The 18,033-nt window shown below is 40.1% G+C and overlaps 1 protein-coding gene across 14 annotated transcripts in view; it reads left to right on the forward strand.

The window, feature by feature from the left end:
- The window catches only part of CACNA1C (calcium voltage-gated channel subunit alpha1 C), a 498,932-nt gene that overhangs the window by 40,321 nt on the left and 440,578 nt on the right, over positions 1–18,033 (forward strand). The window contains exon 1 of one of the 14 annotated variants that reach the window (XM_074871696.1): positions 6,824–7,043. The exons of the other annotated variants lie outside the window; for them this stretch is intronic. Within the exon in view, the coding sequence (XP_074727797.1) occupies positions 6,995–7,043 (49 nt within the window). The 5' untranslated portion in view covers positions 6,824–6,994. Of the gene's footprint in view, positions 1–6,823; positions 7,044–18,033 lie in introns of those variants that run through there. 14 annotated transcript variants of the gene reach the window in all.

Below are 18,033 nucleotides of genomic sequence, written 5' to 3' on the forward strand. Positions count from 1 at the left end.
GCATTGCTTTCTTATTTTGACTTTGTGTAGTTTTTATTGTTTAATAATTATATCCACTGAGGTCTCAAATGCCAACATCCTGTAGTCCTTCTAGTCACTGTAAAGTCTTCCTCAACAGCTTGCAAAAATTTACTCTTTGAAGAATCTATCTCTTCCAAAAAAAGTGAATCTTTGTACTTGCCCTAAATCTCAACTTACATGTGGTACTTAGTTATGAATGAGATACAAACTAAGTATTCCTGAGTATTTTGTAGAACTATGTTAGAAGATTAGAATCGTAGTAATTTCTTTATTTTTGTTGTGTAAGCAGTGGCAAGTATCTAAGATACCCTCAACAGTTTGCATGATGATTTATTTTGCCAAAGCGTAGGCTGATTGGATTAAAAATTCAGTTTTGATTGTAAATCTCCTTGTAGACATTATTAGGTCATGTCTTTTGTTTGATTGATGATTTTAGACTATTATTAACAGTAATTATTTTGTTTTTTACTCTGTTGTGGATTTTTTTTTAATTGGCAGTAGCTAATGATGAACTGCTGAGTTTAAATCTCTTTGTATCAGTAGATATCCCATCTAGATAGGCCCAATTATTTCTTATCCAAAATGGAAACAATGCAACACTTTTTGTTAAGTTCAGGTCTTTCCTTTAAGCTTTTATGGCAGAGTCAACAATTGACCTTTTCTCTTCTTGAGGAACAGAGACTACTTCTGTATTGAAATTCTGCAAAGGTGTTAGACCTTCCTCAGTGTGCTAATTAGCACTGTGGCCGGGTGTCCATGATGGCATTGGCATAGTGAAAACTGCCACAAGCTGTCCTGAAGTCTGATAAGCATACCTGCATTTATATTCTACTTGGGATAGATGTCTATTGTGTTGTTTCAGTGTGTTCAAGCATTTGTTTGCTGCTACACTTCAAATTTGTGCATGAATTCCTACAATGCTACGTAGTAATCATGAAACACTAATTACCTATTTACAAGGATAAATGGCAAGGTCTTCCATTTTTGCAGTTGGAATTAAAAAAAGCACCACTGCCACCACCCATTGAAATCACAGATCACAGCTGAAAGGTAAGATAGCTAGCAAGATTTGAAAAAATCACACTTTCAGATAGATACCCAGGTTACTTTCTAGAAGCTTCCGCACTCTACAAAATAGAAACTTACTTAAAGGGTATTAATTTCATCTACTTCCTTCTCTTCTGTGTCTAATGACAGTTTTTTCTAACTACTAACTACTTTCCTACCCAGTTGTCAATCATTTCATTCTTTCCTTTTTTCCCCTTAGATCTTATGTTTTCTATTGCTTACCGATACTAGGCCTTAATATGGTTGAGTAGACCATACAAATATCGTGATGAATCTTATAATTTTCCTTCTAATTTTTTGTAGTTTCTTGTTGACATTTGAATGTAAATATAAAAGCTAGTGACTGAAATTTGAAATCCAGGTAACCATTCCTATTAATTTAAATGTGAAAAATACAGCTAAGTTTTCCAAGTCAACTTTGAAAATCAATCTTTCTGACTCTATAAAATTTCAGAAGTTCCCGTGCGTATGGAACTGTTCCAGATTTTAAGAAATGAAATCACCTATAAATCCTTATCATCAACCTTCCTTTTCTCTTCTGTCCCAGATTTTTTTTTTAAAAAAGTCTCCTGTGTTCCAGCTAGTTGATAGTTTTGAAAGGTCTGTAGTTTCCTGACCACATGTGGAATAGCTTTAGACTAGACTATCAACTGTTTGCAAATTAAACAAACAAAAAAAAGTCAAATAAATAACATTTTTGGAAATCCATACAGACGTGGACAGGTTTTTTTTTTTTTCAGTAACAACTAGGAAGTTCAAATGGAGAGGATGATACATTTTTAGATGATATGTATTTCAGAAGAATCAAAAATAACTTTGAGAACAATTCTAAACAGAGTAGTCCTCAAATAGGAGAAAAATTTCCTATCATCAATATTTGATTTAAAAAACCTCAACATTGTAGTCATGCAACACCTGCAAATACCCAATATTTCTGTTATACTGTGCATGGACCAACAATGCAGTATTGTCAGAAATGACAGGAGTTGTTAAGAGTATTATAGTATTCATGCACAATGATTCTTTTAATGTACCCAGGACTGATCAGGCTATCACTTTAGGTTTGAACGCTCTGAAGGAAAGAGACACTAGACAGAAACAGAATTATTGACATGTTAGCCTTTGAAAAAAGGAAAGGTCAAAGTCCTCATACAAAGATTGCACTGTGTTTAGATCCCATTTATTTAAATCAGTGACAAAAAAAATTCCCATAGCTTTCAGTGCAATAAAGTGCTGATTCTTATGGGAAGCCTTCTCTGTTTGTTGGCAGAGGTGCAAAACCTTAAATCTGCAGGGAAAAAAATACGTTTCAGCAAAGTAATAAAGAGCTCTGGCACTGTTTCTCTGAGCTGGCCCTAGAAAGAATCACATTTGTATTGTGAGCCTTAATACTATTTCTGGGGATAAATACATTTCTTTTCCACTTTTGAATAATTTACCTTCTTATTTTATAGAAAAAAGCATTACTGCCAAAATAGTGTGAACATAATCTACTGCAATTAGATAGCTAGATAACTTATGCAGTAGGCCTGATGAAAACCCTAGATCATTTAAAAAGTATTGAGACTGCTTAAAAGAGCCTTTCAAGTAATTTTGTAAGTTATAAAAATAGTTCAATGTAGAGTTATTGTATGCTCTTGTCTGTTTTCATCCCATTGCTTTCTAGCTCCATCTTTAAATATAGAATGACAGTAACTCTTCCTTTTTGAATAAAGGAGCCATTCTGAGCAACCTATTTGGGTGATTTCTGTTCTGAAGATGGGTGTAGGTTCTGATACTGGAGTTTGAAGAAGCTGTTGTGCCCAGTATACTCTATATATGGCTGAGTTAGAGGGAAAGAGTACTACATTGTACACAGAACAAAAAATTTCTGACTTGCAGAAGGGACTGTTGCATGTTCACATTATGCACCCTACAAATCATCTTTGACACTTTGTAACTTTAAATAGCTGTTTTTCAGAAATCTCTGTCTTGGTGCTTTATATGGCCCTCGTTACTATTGTTCTCAGAGCAACTGGAGAACAATTTTTCTCCTTGTAGCATTCCTGTGGCGTAGAAAACTAGTATCTCCAATTTAGAGCTGGCCTAAGCCTGAACATACATTGGATCATTTGACCAATCTATAGTCATCTGCTTAGAGAAAGTCTACAAGCATGGATTCTGCCTGGTGTGAGATACCCTTGTGACTGATCATTACACTGTCCGTGCTACCTCTAAATCTGCTGACTGCCATATCAGGCAGGGACTAAGAACTTTCTAATTGCTTTTGTATTGAAGGTACTGAGCAACCCGATCTAGCAGAAGGTGTCCCTGCCCATGGCAGGGGTGTTGGAACTAGATGATCTTTAAGGTCCTTTCCAACCCAAACCATTCTGTGATTCTATGATTCTAATATTTTTTTCATATTTTTTTTTAAAGATCTTTCTCTGACTTGTATACTCTTGTATCTTTGGGCTGCATGTGTGGGGATCTAACTCTGAAGAAGGCTAAGTGTGCTCCCCTTTCAGAAAACTTTAAAGCTTCTCAGAGTATCAGTCATTCAAAAGTAATAGAAAGCCTTCTAATTCACTTACGCTGTATGTTTTGCCTTTAGAGTCCTGGCCCAGGATGTACCTGATTGGAGAACTCAGGATCCAGAGGCTGTGCAGGGGAGGCCTGTTGTCCTCCCTGAAGTCTCAAAGCTGATGCTCTGGTATCCCTAATAAAATCCCTTCTGCACTACTTCTATGAGAAAAGGAAAGAAAGTGTAAAGAATGGAAAGAAAGAAATTTTAGGCCAATGGAATTTTCCTGATTTCTGTGGAGGGTAACACCTCAGGTTTTTTCCTGAGAGAATTATTATTAAATGTGAACTTCAGTAATCACAGTATTAAGAAAAAATCTTACAAGCACCTTTACGTCAAATTCCACCTCATTACCAAACCTGTTTTCATGGACTACATCTTCTCAGTGTACTTTGACAGTACAAATGCTTTAGGGAAAGGTGTGATGTTCACTCTATGCCACCTGATTCTCCTTCATTAGCAGGATCTTTCCATCTTAATTCCACAATCAGTTTCTTTCCACTTCTCTGTACAGAAAATTAGTTGCATCAGAACTGCTGAGTAAGGAAACCTCGAGTTATAGTAGAATTTTATTTATGCTGAATAAATTAATGCCAGCTAATATTCTTGTTTCTTGTTCTATTTTTCTTCTGTATCTGATATTTGGTAATTGGCTCAACTTGTATCCCACTGTGGGAGCTTGGCAGAGAGAGAGGGATAAAGAACGGAGAAAAAGATTTGTAGGTGGCAGGGACAGCTTGTGTATGTGGCTGCATACGTGAGCTGGCATAAAGCAAGGCTATGTGGATGTTAACTGTTTAACTAATACTGTATATAAATCCTTAGCTAGCTGAGAATGTGACCCAAGAAAGGCAAAAGAAATATTTACAGGTGCCCCACTGGTGTTTGATTTTTGTACAGGAGTGATCAGTGTGCACTTAATTACTTTCCCAGAGATTATGTCCATGCAAGGGTGAATCATGCAACTCTTGGTTGACTTGCAGCTGGAAAAAATGGAGTTAGCACAGTCCAAAATGGCATGGATTTGTGGTCACAAGGAGAAAAATAAAATGTATGCTTACACAACAAATGTAGGCAGTGAAGGATTTGCTGTTCAGTCCTGATAATGGTGAAGGGAGGACATATATTTTTAAGAAAAAAGCAACTCGAATTGAAAATGAAAGCTAATATATTGCCATTCCACCTCTAGCTGTGATCTTGCTTGATCTGGTAAGTTAAATGGGGTAAGTGCATGTGACATTATTAGAGAAAAACTAGGCAATAGAGGACAGAGTATTTTAATTGCTCAGAGGAACTCTTCCTCCTGAGTCAGAAATAAAGCTGCGTCTCTACATGCTGTCAATGGCAGTATGTTGTTGGTGAATTACCCTTTGAACAGCATCCTATGCAGAAGTTGTGATAATCAGTGGTTATTAGAAACCAAAATGACCTTTTATTAGGACAAGTGCTTTGGCTGCATCCAGTTCTTGGTGAGTGCTTTACATCTATTCCAGTTTTTCTTGTAGTTCCGAGTGGATGTGTTGTTTTCTTGTTTCATTGCCTGAATTTGTTAGGTGGTGTTGTTTTCTATTGTATTTTGAGTTCCATCTGAGACAGCTCATTTAAAGTGGTGGGGGGAAAGCCTCAAAAAGAGACAGATATTTGATATATCCCCCTGAAATCCATTTGTAGGGAAGGCACTAAGTTCGTTCAAAAGCAATTCCTTTATAGGGGTATTACCAACTTTTAAATACTCTTTTTCTGGTTGAAATGGAAAACCACTTGAAAGGAAAGAACCACTGTGTTTTAAGTTCCACAAATAGCAGTGCATGCATGTGATGTTAAATGGATACTCTGGTATCATGAGAGTTTACAGCCAGGGCTTTGCACATAGGACATGGTATTCTGGACATTCGCCTCCACGTACGCCAGAGCGGTTTAATTTCTCAGGTTGTGGCAGTTTCTGCAGTGGTTCCTGAGGGGTGTTTTTGAAACTCTGCATCTCTTGTTTAACATGGCAGCTCGGAGAGTCCAGACACATTTAACATGTACTACCTTCATTTCACATTTCGTTTTAAAGAAGTCATTTTTGTTCTCTGCGGAGGCTTCAATTATAGAGGGCCGAATGACAGGCATAGTTAAGGCAAGGGGTGGGAGACCAGCGGAGCACTTTGGTGTTTCCGCCAAGGATTTTGCAAATCCTAGCTTGATTAATCTGTTTAAACATCTGTGCATCCTCTCGTCTGTGCAACTTATCCCTGGGTATCTCTTTCCCTTCCCTTGCCTGCCTACCGTGCCTGTGTTCGCTGCCTGTAACGACAGACACACCCGCAACCCGTTCTGCCGTTGCGGGGACCGCTCGCCCACGATGCCGCCCGTGACGCCTCGGCCGGCGGTACCGTCCTCCTTGCCATGCGGCGCACAGTCGCATTCCGTAGTGGCACCGCAGGGCAGAGCCCACAGTATTGAGAAACCGGAGCGAAGCGGGGCCGGAGGACGGCGGCGCCGGCTGCCGCGGGGTGCTGGGCGCGGGCGGCCGGCGGGCGCGGCGTTGGGCCACCGGGCCACCGTGCCGCCGGGCCACCCCCCGGCCCGGCCCGGCCGCCGCTCCCCTCTCCTGTCCCCCCACTTCCCCAGGCAGCCGGCTCCAGCTCGCCTCCTTGACGTCATGTCTGTGGCGAGGCTTCGGCAGGCGCAGTGAAGGCGGGCAGCGTGTTCAACTTTCAGATCAAGTCCGGCGGCTCCTAACGCCGTGCGCGGGGGGCTGCGTGCAGCCGCCGCAGCTGGAACATCTGGAAGCGTTCAGTGTGTCTGTCTGTCGGCGAGAGGGAGAGAGCGGGGAGCGAGCGCGCTGAGGGAGGGGAGGGAGTAAGGGGCTGGGACTGTGCTCTCTTCCTCTGCAGAAACAGCTCCCTGCCAACACAACGCGCTCAGAATGGCTTTGAAGAGGAGGAGCAGCAGCGTTTGAACATCTCTCTCCCCCCCCCCCCCCCCCCCCCCATCTTTCCTTACTCTTGTAGTTGGTGGATTTTAAAAAGACATTTAACCCTCAGAGGTTTGTCCTGGATGCTTTTGCTTTTCCCTTTTTGCCCCCCCTCTCCCCTCTCTCTCGTTTCCCCCCTTCCTGTTCTTTTTTATGGTTTAACAGCCAGAGGTGCTGTGCTAAATTCTTGGAAGGGGCCCGGATGTACTGAGGATGCATTGCAATTTCACTAAAGGAGGCAGTAGTGGAAAGGATCAGTTTTTGGTGTTTGATGCAATAATGGGAATCAGGTAATAATAAAAGGGGAAATTCTGCAGCTCTGTTCTTCCTTGAATTTTACCAAGCCGATTTTCGGAGGGATTAACCTGGACTCGTTTTAAATGGTCAATGAAAACAAGAGGATGTACATTCCAGAAGAAAACCATCAAGGTAAGCCTGAGATTTGCTTCCGAGGATCTGGCAACCATTCTCCCCCCTACCCTTTGTCCGTAATCTCGGGGTTCAGTTCGGGTGTTGCCACAGCCAGCGGCAGGCGGCGGGGCCGGGGCAGAGGACAGCCTCTGCCACCGGTTTCCATTCCGAGCACACGGCTGCCCTCGGCCGGGTGTGCTGCAGGGAGACCCCCGCAGCCCCTCGGGGAACGGGTGTTTCATAGGAAACCCCAGGCGAGGAAAAGTTGCTTTAAGTCGCCGTCGTCGCCGCCCGAGGCGGAGGGGCGCCCGGCGAGGGGCTGCGCGCTGTGGCCGGGGGCGAAGCGGGGCCCCGGGGCAGCCTGCTCCTCCGTGTCAGAGGGACATTAACTCGCAGTGCGGCCGGAATGAGGGGAATTTTTCCCAATTAATGTGGTCCCGGTCCTCCTAACACCCATCTGGGTACGGCTTCCTAAAACACCGGGAGAGGAACCCTTCCCCTACACTATTTCTAATCTCTCACACGAAAGGGGAGGGGAAGGGGGAATTATCTATTTACACATCTATACACCATACACGCACACATACTGAGAGATGAGGGACACCGGGGAGTGCTTGCATTACAATTAAAGTTGGTTTTTACTTGGGACAGTGATTTCTCGCCGAGCTCCTCTCAGGATCGCCCGCATCATGGATCCCAACCCGTGCTGCTGCTCCTCGGCATTAGCAAACGTCCCCCGCTATTCCCTGTAGTAAAACTTTGTTTGTCCAAACTCCAGAGGCCTCCCCTTCCCCCGCCCAACCCCGATCTGCCGTTCCTGAAGTTATTTTTATCCTGTTACCTGCATGCTGTCACCCCCTCCCCTCCTCTCCCTTCCCCACCAGCCCTGGCTGCACACATACGTCGGTATTGCAGAGCAGGCACAGCCATTTCCTCCCCTCGGCGAGAGAGGAGCAATGCCGGGCTGTCTCTCTCTTCCCAGCAGAAGCCCCCAGCCGCGGCCAACTTCTCCCTCGTCCCCCCCTTCCCCCCCGACCTTGCCCTCCAGGGCTGCCCCTCCCTCGGCCGGGGCCAACTTGGCCGCCCGCAGAAATGCCCCCGCCCGCTGCGATTGAACACCTGCTTTGGGTGCGAGGGTGCCCGGGCGGGGGACGGGCAGCAGCTCAGCGAGGGCCCCCACCCCCGGGGAGCTCCCCGGATGCCCCCTACCCCTGAGCCCCTTGCAGGGGGGGGCCGAGGGTGCAGCTGAGGAGGTGCATCAGGGCTGTGGCAGCCCTTAATGGTGGGGGGGGTGGTGGGTTTCAGAGAGAACACCACCCTCCTTCCAATTAAATACAGATTAAAAAGGAGAAAAAAAAAGACCCAACCCTGCACCCCCACCTCTAGCCACTCTATCAAAACGAGGTGGGAGGGGAAAGGAAGCAGCCCCTGATTCAGAGTGCTCCTTCCAAGTGGGAGTGAGTCCGCAGCACATGCATTCAGCAGGCGTAATTGGGCTGCTCTTCCTGGACCAGGGCTGATAAAGTGGACGAAGAGCTCAGCCTCCATAGCAATATGCCAACACTATGGCAACCTAAATCCAGCTCCCTCCTTATCAGCTGCAGTGATTATATAATTGGAGGAACAGTTTTGCATCTGTCTCTTGATGTGGATTGTCATTACTCCCAGGTGAAAGAGCAACTTCTAAAGCAAACAGAAAATCAGCCAGGTGGAAGAAAGTTCTGTTCCTGATAGTGCTCGGGCTGTCATTTATTTACAATCTATTTTTATTTTGTGCAAACAGCACCCGAAAGGTTAAATTGATCAGTAGTCAAGAAAACCTGGTGGCAAGGAGATGGGAGCAAACCAATCACAATGTGGAATGGAGTAATTAAAGCAACCACAGATTCCCGGTTGCAAGGTAGAGATAAAAAAAAAAAAGATGAGTAGAGGGTAAAGCTAGCTCTGTGATTCTAGTCTGCTCCTTGCTTACAAGAGGGCAGATTGATGTGGATAAGTCCTTAGTCTTTATCCTTCTTGGTTACTTGCAGCAAGGTGAATGTTTTGGGTACTACCAATGCAAGACAAATTTTTATGTCTGTTCTTCAAATATGACTGACATGACTAGGCCTCTGCCTGCAGTTGCTTTCTGCATGTCTGTTCTCAGTTAGCCCCTTATCAGCCTACCTGAACAGCCTCATGCTCGGGAGCCTGGGCAGCAGGGGAGCTGGTGTAATAGTGGTTTACTTAAAATAAATAAAGTATGCTAGAGGCCATTAGTTAAATTGTGAGGGGTGTGGGGAAGAGGAATTGTATTTGAAGGTGCTTTGTTGACTTCTTAACTGCTAATTGGGGTAGGTTTGTAATATATTTGTTTTATGATTTAAATATGACTGTACACTGAAAAGCTTTCACCCTAAAGTAAGAATTTCCTCATTTTTTGGGATGTTAAAATATGAGTTTACTGTGTTTTCATTGCAATCTCCTATGGCACAAAGAAAGGAGAGCTGATAGTATTATTTGTTGATGCTGAGACACTTTTCAGTGTTATTTTTGCTACACAATGGAATATATTTTTATAACAATTAATTATTCATTATTACCCTAGAGCATGTGTTTATCTAGAAAATTTTAAAAACCCACCTGACAAGCACCAGAAAAAGCTTTCAAGACTAACTACATCACATTTAATGCACATGTGGGACTGGGTGGAATCCTAGATGGGCATCTTTAATGAGTTCCCTCATAATATTTTGAAAACTTGTTCTCATAAGATGGAAAATCAGTTTGCAAACCCACGTTTTACAGGCCCCTTAAGGGAGGGACCAGAATGAGTCAACCTGGCTTCTGGTGTTGCAAGTTTGAATCTCAAGCGTAGTTTAAGCATCTAGGTAAATTTCTCTACTTGTAATTCTGCGTTTCGGTGGTATCTCTGCTGGTGAGATTTGGTGACCAGCCAGGAAATGAACCAAACCCAGTAGTTTTGCTGTGTCTTTCGGCTCAGGGATGAGGTGGAGGTAGGTGGGCGGGAGAGCGGTGGGGGTCCCGGTGCTGCCTCCCCCAGGAGGTGGCACTACAGGGCCGCGGAGCCCGGAGTCGTGGCGGCGGTTTGGCAGAAGACACCTCGAGGTCTGCTTCATCCATCCCCTGCTTTTCAGGAGGAAAGGCCAGATGCAGCACTGATAGATACGCATCTATCCCGGAATAAAATTCATTAGGATTGAAAAGCCCCTGGTAGGTCATTTATTCCATATAGTAATGATCCTCTGAGAGAAAAGCCATTTCTGATACCATGTCTGAACTACCCTTCCTTCAATTTCAGATAATGCCTTTGGGCTTTGTCCTTATTGCGTATTTTGAACAGATTTCTACCTGCTGCTTGTAAAAAAGAACCCCCTCAGGTATTTGTCAACCATAATTAGGTCTTCTTGCAACCTCCTTTCCTAACCCACACATATTCTGTTCTTGAAATCTTTCCCTGTAAGACACTCTTTTCATAGTCCTTGTATCTTTTGAATCTGTTAAATTAGGAACTAATTAGTATATCTATTTCTCGGAAGCCTGCTGATGGTGAGAGGGTCGAGTCACAAGCATAGTCACTAAAGCATTTTCTGACCTGAAGTGAGGGTCAAACCCACAAATATCCCCCTTAACTTTGCAGGTATAAATGCAGAGATGATTGTGTACACTTCACAGCTGATTTCAGTTGAGGGGTTGAAATCTGCCTCATGCTGTGCTACAAGACAAAACCATTGGAGATATAGACTAGAATTTATTGTCTGTTTTCTTTAATTTTCTGCTCTATTTTCAGAATGCTAATTTTATTTCCTGCAATTTTTGGGGAGCAATGCTTTTATATGTAGGAGAAACCGTGCTCTTTTCATGATGACAAACTGAACAGATTAGCAAACTGAGTCTTCATCTTTGAGTATTTGTTTTTGTGCTCTCATTTTGCTGTAATGGTTTGTCAGAATAGGCATTAGTTGCGGGACATAAAGAATACCTCTAAGTGATTTGAAACAGCTTATATTCAAGTTTTTTTGGGAAAAAAACCTGAACCACTGTTTTAAAATGCAGCATTAAAATTCCAACCCCCACTTATTTAACAATAAATGCTTGTATGTATAAAGTATGATTTTCTACATTCAGTGTTAAGCATTTAATTCAATATAATATGAAATATCAGTGTAATATAAAAATATTTAATATAATGTTAAATAACTACCTAAACATTCTGCATAATACGGTGCACTGCATTTGCTTGTGAAAGCTGCCAGTAGAGTCTTCCGAAAACTATTTAAGTGTTTTGAACCATTTCCTATCCTTAAAAGGAGTATTTAAGTATCTTGCTAAAGGCATGGAATTTAAAGTATATACTTTTGAAAGATTTTGTTTGAAATTATCTTCAGTTTGGGTTAGGTCATCATCAGTGTTCTTGCTGATTGGTTCTTCCTGAAGTCTGTGAGTTTCTGCCATCACAAACACTTACTTGTGAAGACCTAGTTGGTGCACTCTCTGCAGCCAAGACACCCTTATGAACCCACTCTTGGTTGCATCTCAGCTCTGCGATCAAGTATGTTTTTGGGGCTACATATGTGTAAATCACTGCAGCAGATGTGACCCACCCTTTCCATGTGGAATTAATTTATCCTACTGAAATATTTACTTTGAATTCTTTGTCCTTATATTTTTGGTTTGTTTTCTCAAAACACTTTAGAGAACATGTCATATAACAGCAATATTGTCATGTATGCTTAGAGTTGGCTTACTTTCTTTCAATTTTGTGGAAAATGGGTCTACATCCATGCTTAAAATAGGATTCATCTGAATGGCCATCACTCTTAAATTTACTTTTTGCCGGTGTGTGTGTGCACATGTGTGAATAGACATCATGGCTGTTTGACTAGTTAGGAACTGTCTTGTTTAACCCTTTCTGGGAATTAATTCAAGGAACAGACAAACTGAAGTTCAGGAACAACAAATACAAGATCTGAGCAAATGTGTTCTCTAAATTTATTGTCTATCAACCACCATAACAGATGTGACTCTGTGCAGTAAATGTCTCTCTTAAATTATTGAAACCAACAAATCAGATCAACACTGAAGAAAGCTTTTGCCATTGGCAGATATATGCTTTACAAACCTTAATGTAATTAAATGATACAATTGCCTATCTTTTTTTTAAGACTGTAGACAAACCCAATATATTTTTTGAGTCATTTATCTGAAACACTGGTTTTTGTTTAGATAATGGGGATGAGATGAATTTGAGAGAAAGTATATTAATTAAAATGTTTACTACTGCATTTTGGCATCATTAATTTCAAGAAAAAAGACAATATTAAGCATTCAGACATATAGGTTACCACTGAATACTTTTCCTTTTGACATAGTTCATCTATTACTTAACATAAAATTGCCTTTTTTTCTTGTAATTTTACCAATGGAAGTTCAAAAAAAAAAATCATTTTTAGATAATTTTAACTTTATTGGAGTAAAACCATTGTTGTGATTTAAGCTACTTGAGTATTTTTTTCCTCATCCTTCCCTTTCTTTCTTATGGGAGAGGAAGTCACAGTCAGCCTTCTGTGCAAAGAGCATGGTGGTGGGCTTATGGTGCTTCTGCCAGAAAGCACGTGTAGTTTTAGGTGGTAGAGTGGTCCTGCTGGGAGCTCTGAAATACAGTGGTGAAGTTATATGATCACAAGAGCACCTGTTGCTATTGCAAGGTTGTTGTGGAATAAATCAAGGTGTAGTCAATAGTATATATAAATCTTTGTCTGAGAGAGTCCTTGAAAGAGTTTCTGTCAGTTTTCATGGATGGGACATAGTGATGAGAGTGGTATAAACTTCATTAAGAACTTCATTATATAAACTTAATTAAGAAGGATTCAGGGTAGCTCTCTTTTATCTGGAAGAGTCACAGGTGTCTCTTTACTGTGTATAGAGATTTCCAGAACAAAAGAGCTTGCTGAATATCTCCCAGAAACCTAAATATAACATTAGAGATTGTATGGTTTGGATTGTTGAATTTGACAGTCCAGGGCGGGGGAGGGAGGGAAGGAGAAAATATTAATATCTGTCTTAGAAGGTGACAGAAAATTTGACGGAATCACATTTTGTCTTTATTTTGCCATATTGGCAGTTATCCACATATCAGGGTTGAATTATTGTGATCTACAGCTGACTTTATTACCATGGTTCATGCTCAGGAGAAGCTTAGATTGAGGGGAGCCCACTGATGATGATTTCGAAGCTGGTCTGCTCTGTATGTCACCTTCCCAGGCATCTTTCCCAGAAAGGATAGTTCTGGGAGACACTGGTCTCACTGGTACTGGTTTCACTGCAAAGAATTGCATTTCTAAGGAGTGGGGGTTAAATAAAATCATAATGTAGGATAGGGACCTGCAGAGGTCAGGTAGTTCAACACCCTGCTCAAAACTGGTCTACTTGGGTGAAGTTGCTCAGGGCCATGTTCAGTTAAATCTTGAATGTCTCCAAGGACAGAGCTTCTACAAACTCACTGGGCAGCCCGTTGCAGTATTTAACTACCCTCATGGTAAAAAACAAAAAAAAAGACACAACACATTTTTCCTAGTATCTACTCTGTATATTTAAATCTATATCTTAAGATGGAGAGCTAATTTACATATGTCAGCCAATAGCTAAATTGCAAACACGTTTCTGTGTTTAATTAGACATATAGTGGCCATTTGTGGGCTTCCATCAGATGGTGGACTTGAGGGACTTTTGCCTCAATGCCTCACACCAGTTTCAGAGTAACTTGTTTTTTTTGAAATCTTATCATAGCTTATAGGTGATGTGAGACAAGCCTGGAGTCTCAATTGCTCTGTTAGACACACTGAGTTGGTAAGTGGGTTGTTTTCCTGCACTGTGCTACAATAGTTTTCATGCAGAATTGTGGCTACAGACAGAGAACATGTAAGGTTCTTGACACGTGAGGTAGTAGAAGTCTATGAGTAGCTCACTTTAATATTCCAATACATGTTAACATATCAGGTCAATAGATGATTCCTGCTATAATTTACAAACATTTAGCTGAATCTAATTACTTACTGTTGGGATATATATACCCACACATAAAATCACCATGGAATTGATGACTATAGGGCTTGAATCCAAGGAGGATGGGGGTCCTAACTTTAATTTAGATTCCTTTACCCTTACTGACTAAACAAAATTGAGATAATTGTTAATGGATGTTCTATGGGATGTTAGAAGTTTATATAAGAATGCTAAGACTGGATTTGTAGGGGACTTCTGTAATTTTCCTTTTTTCCTTTGTGTGTGTGTTTTTTTCAGTCCCAGATATTAAATTCTAAATCTCAGTGGCTGTCTCATCAGGCAAAACATTCAGAATCCATGAAAAGAGACCAGTGAGTTGAATCTCCTTCAACAGCTGGGAGGAGTTATCAGAGCACCAGTTAAAGCCTTGTCTGTGGAGAAAAAGAAAAAAAAAAAAAAAGGTTATTTAACCAGGTACCTGTAAGGAAATAAAAGAAATCCACAAGATTCATCAGTCTCCTGAGCTGGGCACCGTCTAACTTAGCACAGTTAAGAGGGAGGAAAAACTTGCTGCTTGGATAAAAGAGAGAAGATTAAAATAAAGTAATTCTTAAGGGTGACTGGAGACTTAATGGTTTTCAAACCAGACCCAGAAATGAGACTAGAAATTCTGGCTAATCCCATGGGAGCTCTTTGCGTCTTGTACATAAATCTTAGGAGTTAATTGTTTTAAGGAAAATATTGTCTGAGATCCATCTAACCTTAAAGGATGCTTTATCATATGTTTAAAATATGCTTCTCTAAATGATATTGTTATTTATATTAAATTTTTCAGGTTTTTAGCCCATGATGCGGATGGTTGCCTTTGGGTATTTTGGAAAAAACAATTAAATATGACTGAACATGACATTGTAATTACAAAGTAAATATGCTCTAATTGAGTAATTAACTCAACATTTCTTCCTAAAGGCACTGTAGGAACAAATTCATGTTACTGATCAGATTTCGTATTCTTTATTCCAAAGGAGAAAAAAGACTTCCATTCTTTAATATATGGCTGGCTAGATGTAAGACTTCTTAAGATTCCTTAAGACAAGTTTTTGAAATTTAATATGTATTTTTGATACATTAGATGTTCCTCCAGCATTTTTTGTCAGATGAAATAATCTTTTAAATACACAAAAAGAATACCGGTGTCTCTTGAAACTTGTATGATATAGCTGGAGATTTATTCTGTTAGATACAGAAACGCAATAATGGACTGTGCACAAAGCACTGGAATCCAGGTGAATTCAGGAATTAAAACTGATGTTTGTTGAAGATAGAGGAAAAATTAATTATTGCACTTAAATACACCGCATAGTGTATTTATGTTGAACTTTATGTTTAAGTCTGATACAGATTGACAAATATCAGAAAGCTGAAAGTTAAGACTGATATGCAATGCCAAACTTCGCTGCGTTTTTTATCTTGTAGCTTTCATATAGTTCACAAAAGAGCGTTTTCCATGCAGACCTTATATGTAAATATTAGAAGTTTAGATTTAGTTAAGTATGAAGTGGTCTGTTTTCCTTGTGATGAATTTAACACATTGACAGCAAAGTTAGCAAATTAAGTCAGATAAGCCCAAATGCCATTAAGAAAACAGAGGAAATCCATAGTATTCATTACTTCCTCGACTTGTAAACAAATAGACTTATGTGTAGGGAGAAAAGCTTCACCTGTGTGCTGAAAGTCCCATATGATACTTAAATCACTTACTATTCCTCATTTATGAATTGTATAGATGCACAGAGTGTTTTCAGGTGTAATTTAAATTTGAATTAGTGTCTTTAGAGAGAAGTACAATGCATTTATAGAGTGAAAATTGAATGTGATGAGGTTTAATTGTGGTTTGAATGGAACTTTTGTATGACTGTATTCAAGGGCAACAGGCAGGAGTGGATTCTATGAAATTTTTACATCACTTTCACCTAGATGAAAATTTTAAGTGAAAAAACTGAGATTTGCAGAGATCAGATAGATTTGGTGCAGGCAGTGTCAAAACTGAATTCTTAAATCAGTGAATGGCTTATTATAACTATCTTTTATTTGTCAAATTCTCACTGGTTTTGGCTCAATTGCATGAATCCTGTGACTGTTACATGTTTGTTAGCAGGTATTTGGGATGTGGTAGTCTTGTACGTAGCAGTACACTCTGCTGAACTCTGAAACACATTTCTCTGCAGTTTTCTTTGAAGAGAGTTGTTTGTTATTTGTTAAATGTAATGACGATTATTGCTTAAATCAGAAATGGGGGAAACCAAAATTCATGGGAAGTTCATGAGGGACTATATTGAAGCTTCATTCTTTTTTTTTTTTTTTTTTTTAATTTTTAAAATTTACATTATGACCCAAAAGAGTTATAGTCTAATTTTAATTTTGGATTTGAAAGCAAATGCAATGGCATAGTGGTGACTGGAATAAAGAGAGTATCTCTCGTCAATTTGGCCATTATAGCAAAAGTCAGAAATAAAAGCAGAGAGTGAAAGATTAAGATGAACATGACTTGAAGGCTTTTATCTGATTTAAGGCAAAGGGTGTCAAGAAAGATCATAAGAGATGAAAGCTTGTGTCCTAATTTGCATGCAGTGATAAAAGCTGTTATGCATGCCAGGAAGTCAGTCAAAAAATAACTAGAGGTACTTGTTGTTGGCAGTTCCTAAAAACAGCTAAACTGTTTTAAAATAAAATTAAAAAAAAAAAGGTCAGATATCAAGCTTCAGAAAACTTAAGCAAGGAGCTCTACAGGTGCTTGGCAGAATCTCCAGGAAAGTATCTTGGCACATAGTCAAACCTGAAGCACTTTAAAAGGGATCACATCTTAAAATACGAATAATTCAACAAAACATTGCAAAAATATTTTAATGCTGATCATGCAACTTCTGTTGCTTCCTATGAACATTATGCTTAGATATCTTCTTAAGTGCTTTTAATTTGTGAGTTACACAACTTAAGGGTATTTCTGTCAACAGATGTTTGACTAGAACATACATACTGCTGTCTTAATGCAAAGCTTGTATTGAAATAAGTTTTCGTTTGAATTCTATGGTATATATGGGTTAGCAGTTTTCCATTTATTTTTCTAGTACTTAGTATTCTTGTTCAGAACTTTGCTGGTTGCCTCGATTTTGCTCTTACTTCAGCAGAAAACTTTTTACTTTTATTTTGGGATATGCATTTTTGAGATTTTTGTATGATGTGCTTTAAGGTGACTTTCCATGGACAACATTAGTGCATAGAATACAGAGCTAGGTTTGACTGAATGTTGCTAAGGCCTTTGGCCTGCATGCTGTAAGGCCAGAGGATGCATTACGTACAAGAAATATAGATTGGGAAACCCTATATAGAGTCAAATATCAGAGAGCAGGAGATTTATTCTTATAGCACATATCAGCAGTGTTTAGATACTTCAAAAAGAATATGAGTAAGCTCATCCAGATGGCTTAATATATTGGTGAATTTTATTACTTGTCTCCCTATGTCAGTGTTGAAATACTATTTTAAATTATTATTTAAAGGTAGAATTACTGTAGAAAATGGAAAGCCCCACTTGTCATCTTAGGATTTAAACCTGTAGTTCATGTAGCTAGTTGTTTTAATAACAGCCATAGAAAGTATCTAAACCTGATTCTGCAGCTACAAAACACAGAACAGAGAGATTTGACAGATTGTCAGGTGCTATTTGGGAGATTAATGTAAAGACTAGAGTATGGACATTTAGAGGATCAGACTGTATTTTAATTTATTTCTGTGTTAGGATGTAGACTTCTAGAAAGTCCGTCATACCTCCACAAAGGCTGTATTTCTTTCCTTTTGAAAGACTGGCAAAGAAATGTTTTCTCTGAAGTTATCTACCTATGTTCTTATTTGTTTACATGCTTATGATCCTTGTAGTATGAACATCTTCCAGTGTTAAAAACTTTATTGCTCTTCCCAACATGCCAGGTCAATAGGCTTGGAA

The sequence above is a fragment of the Strix uralensis genome, chromosome 5 (assembly GCF_047716275.1).
Source record: "Strix uralensis isolate ZFMK-TIS-50842 chromosome 5, bStrUra1, whole genome shotgun sequence".
Lineage (NCBI taxonomy): Eukaryota > Metazoa > Chordata > Aves > Strigiformes > Strigidae > Strix > Strix uralensis.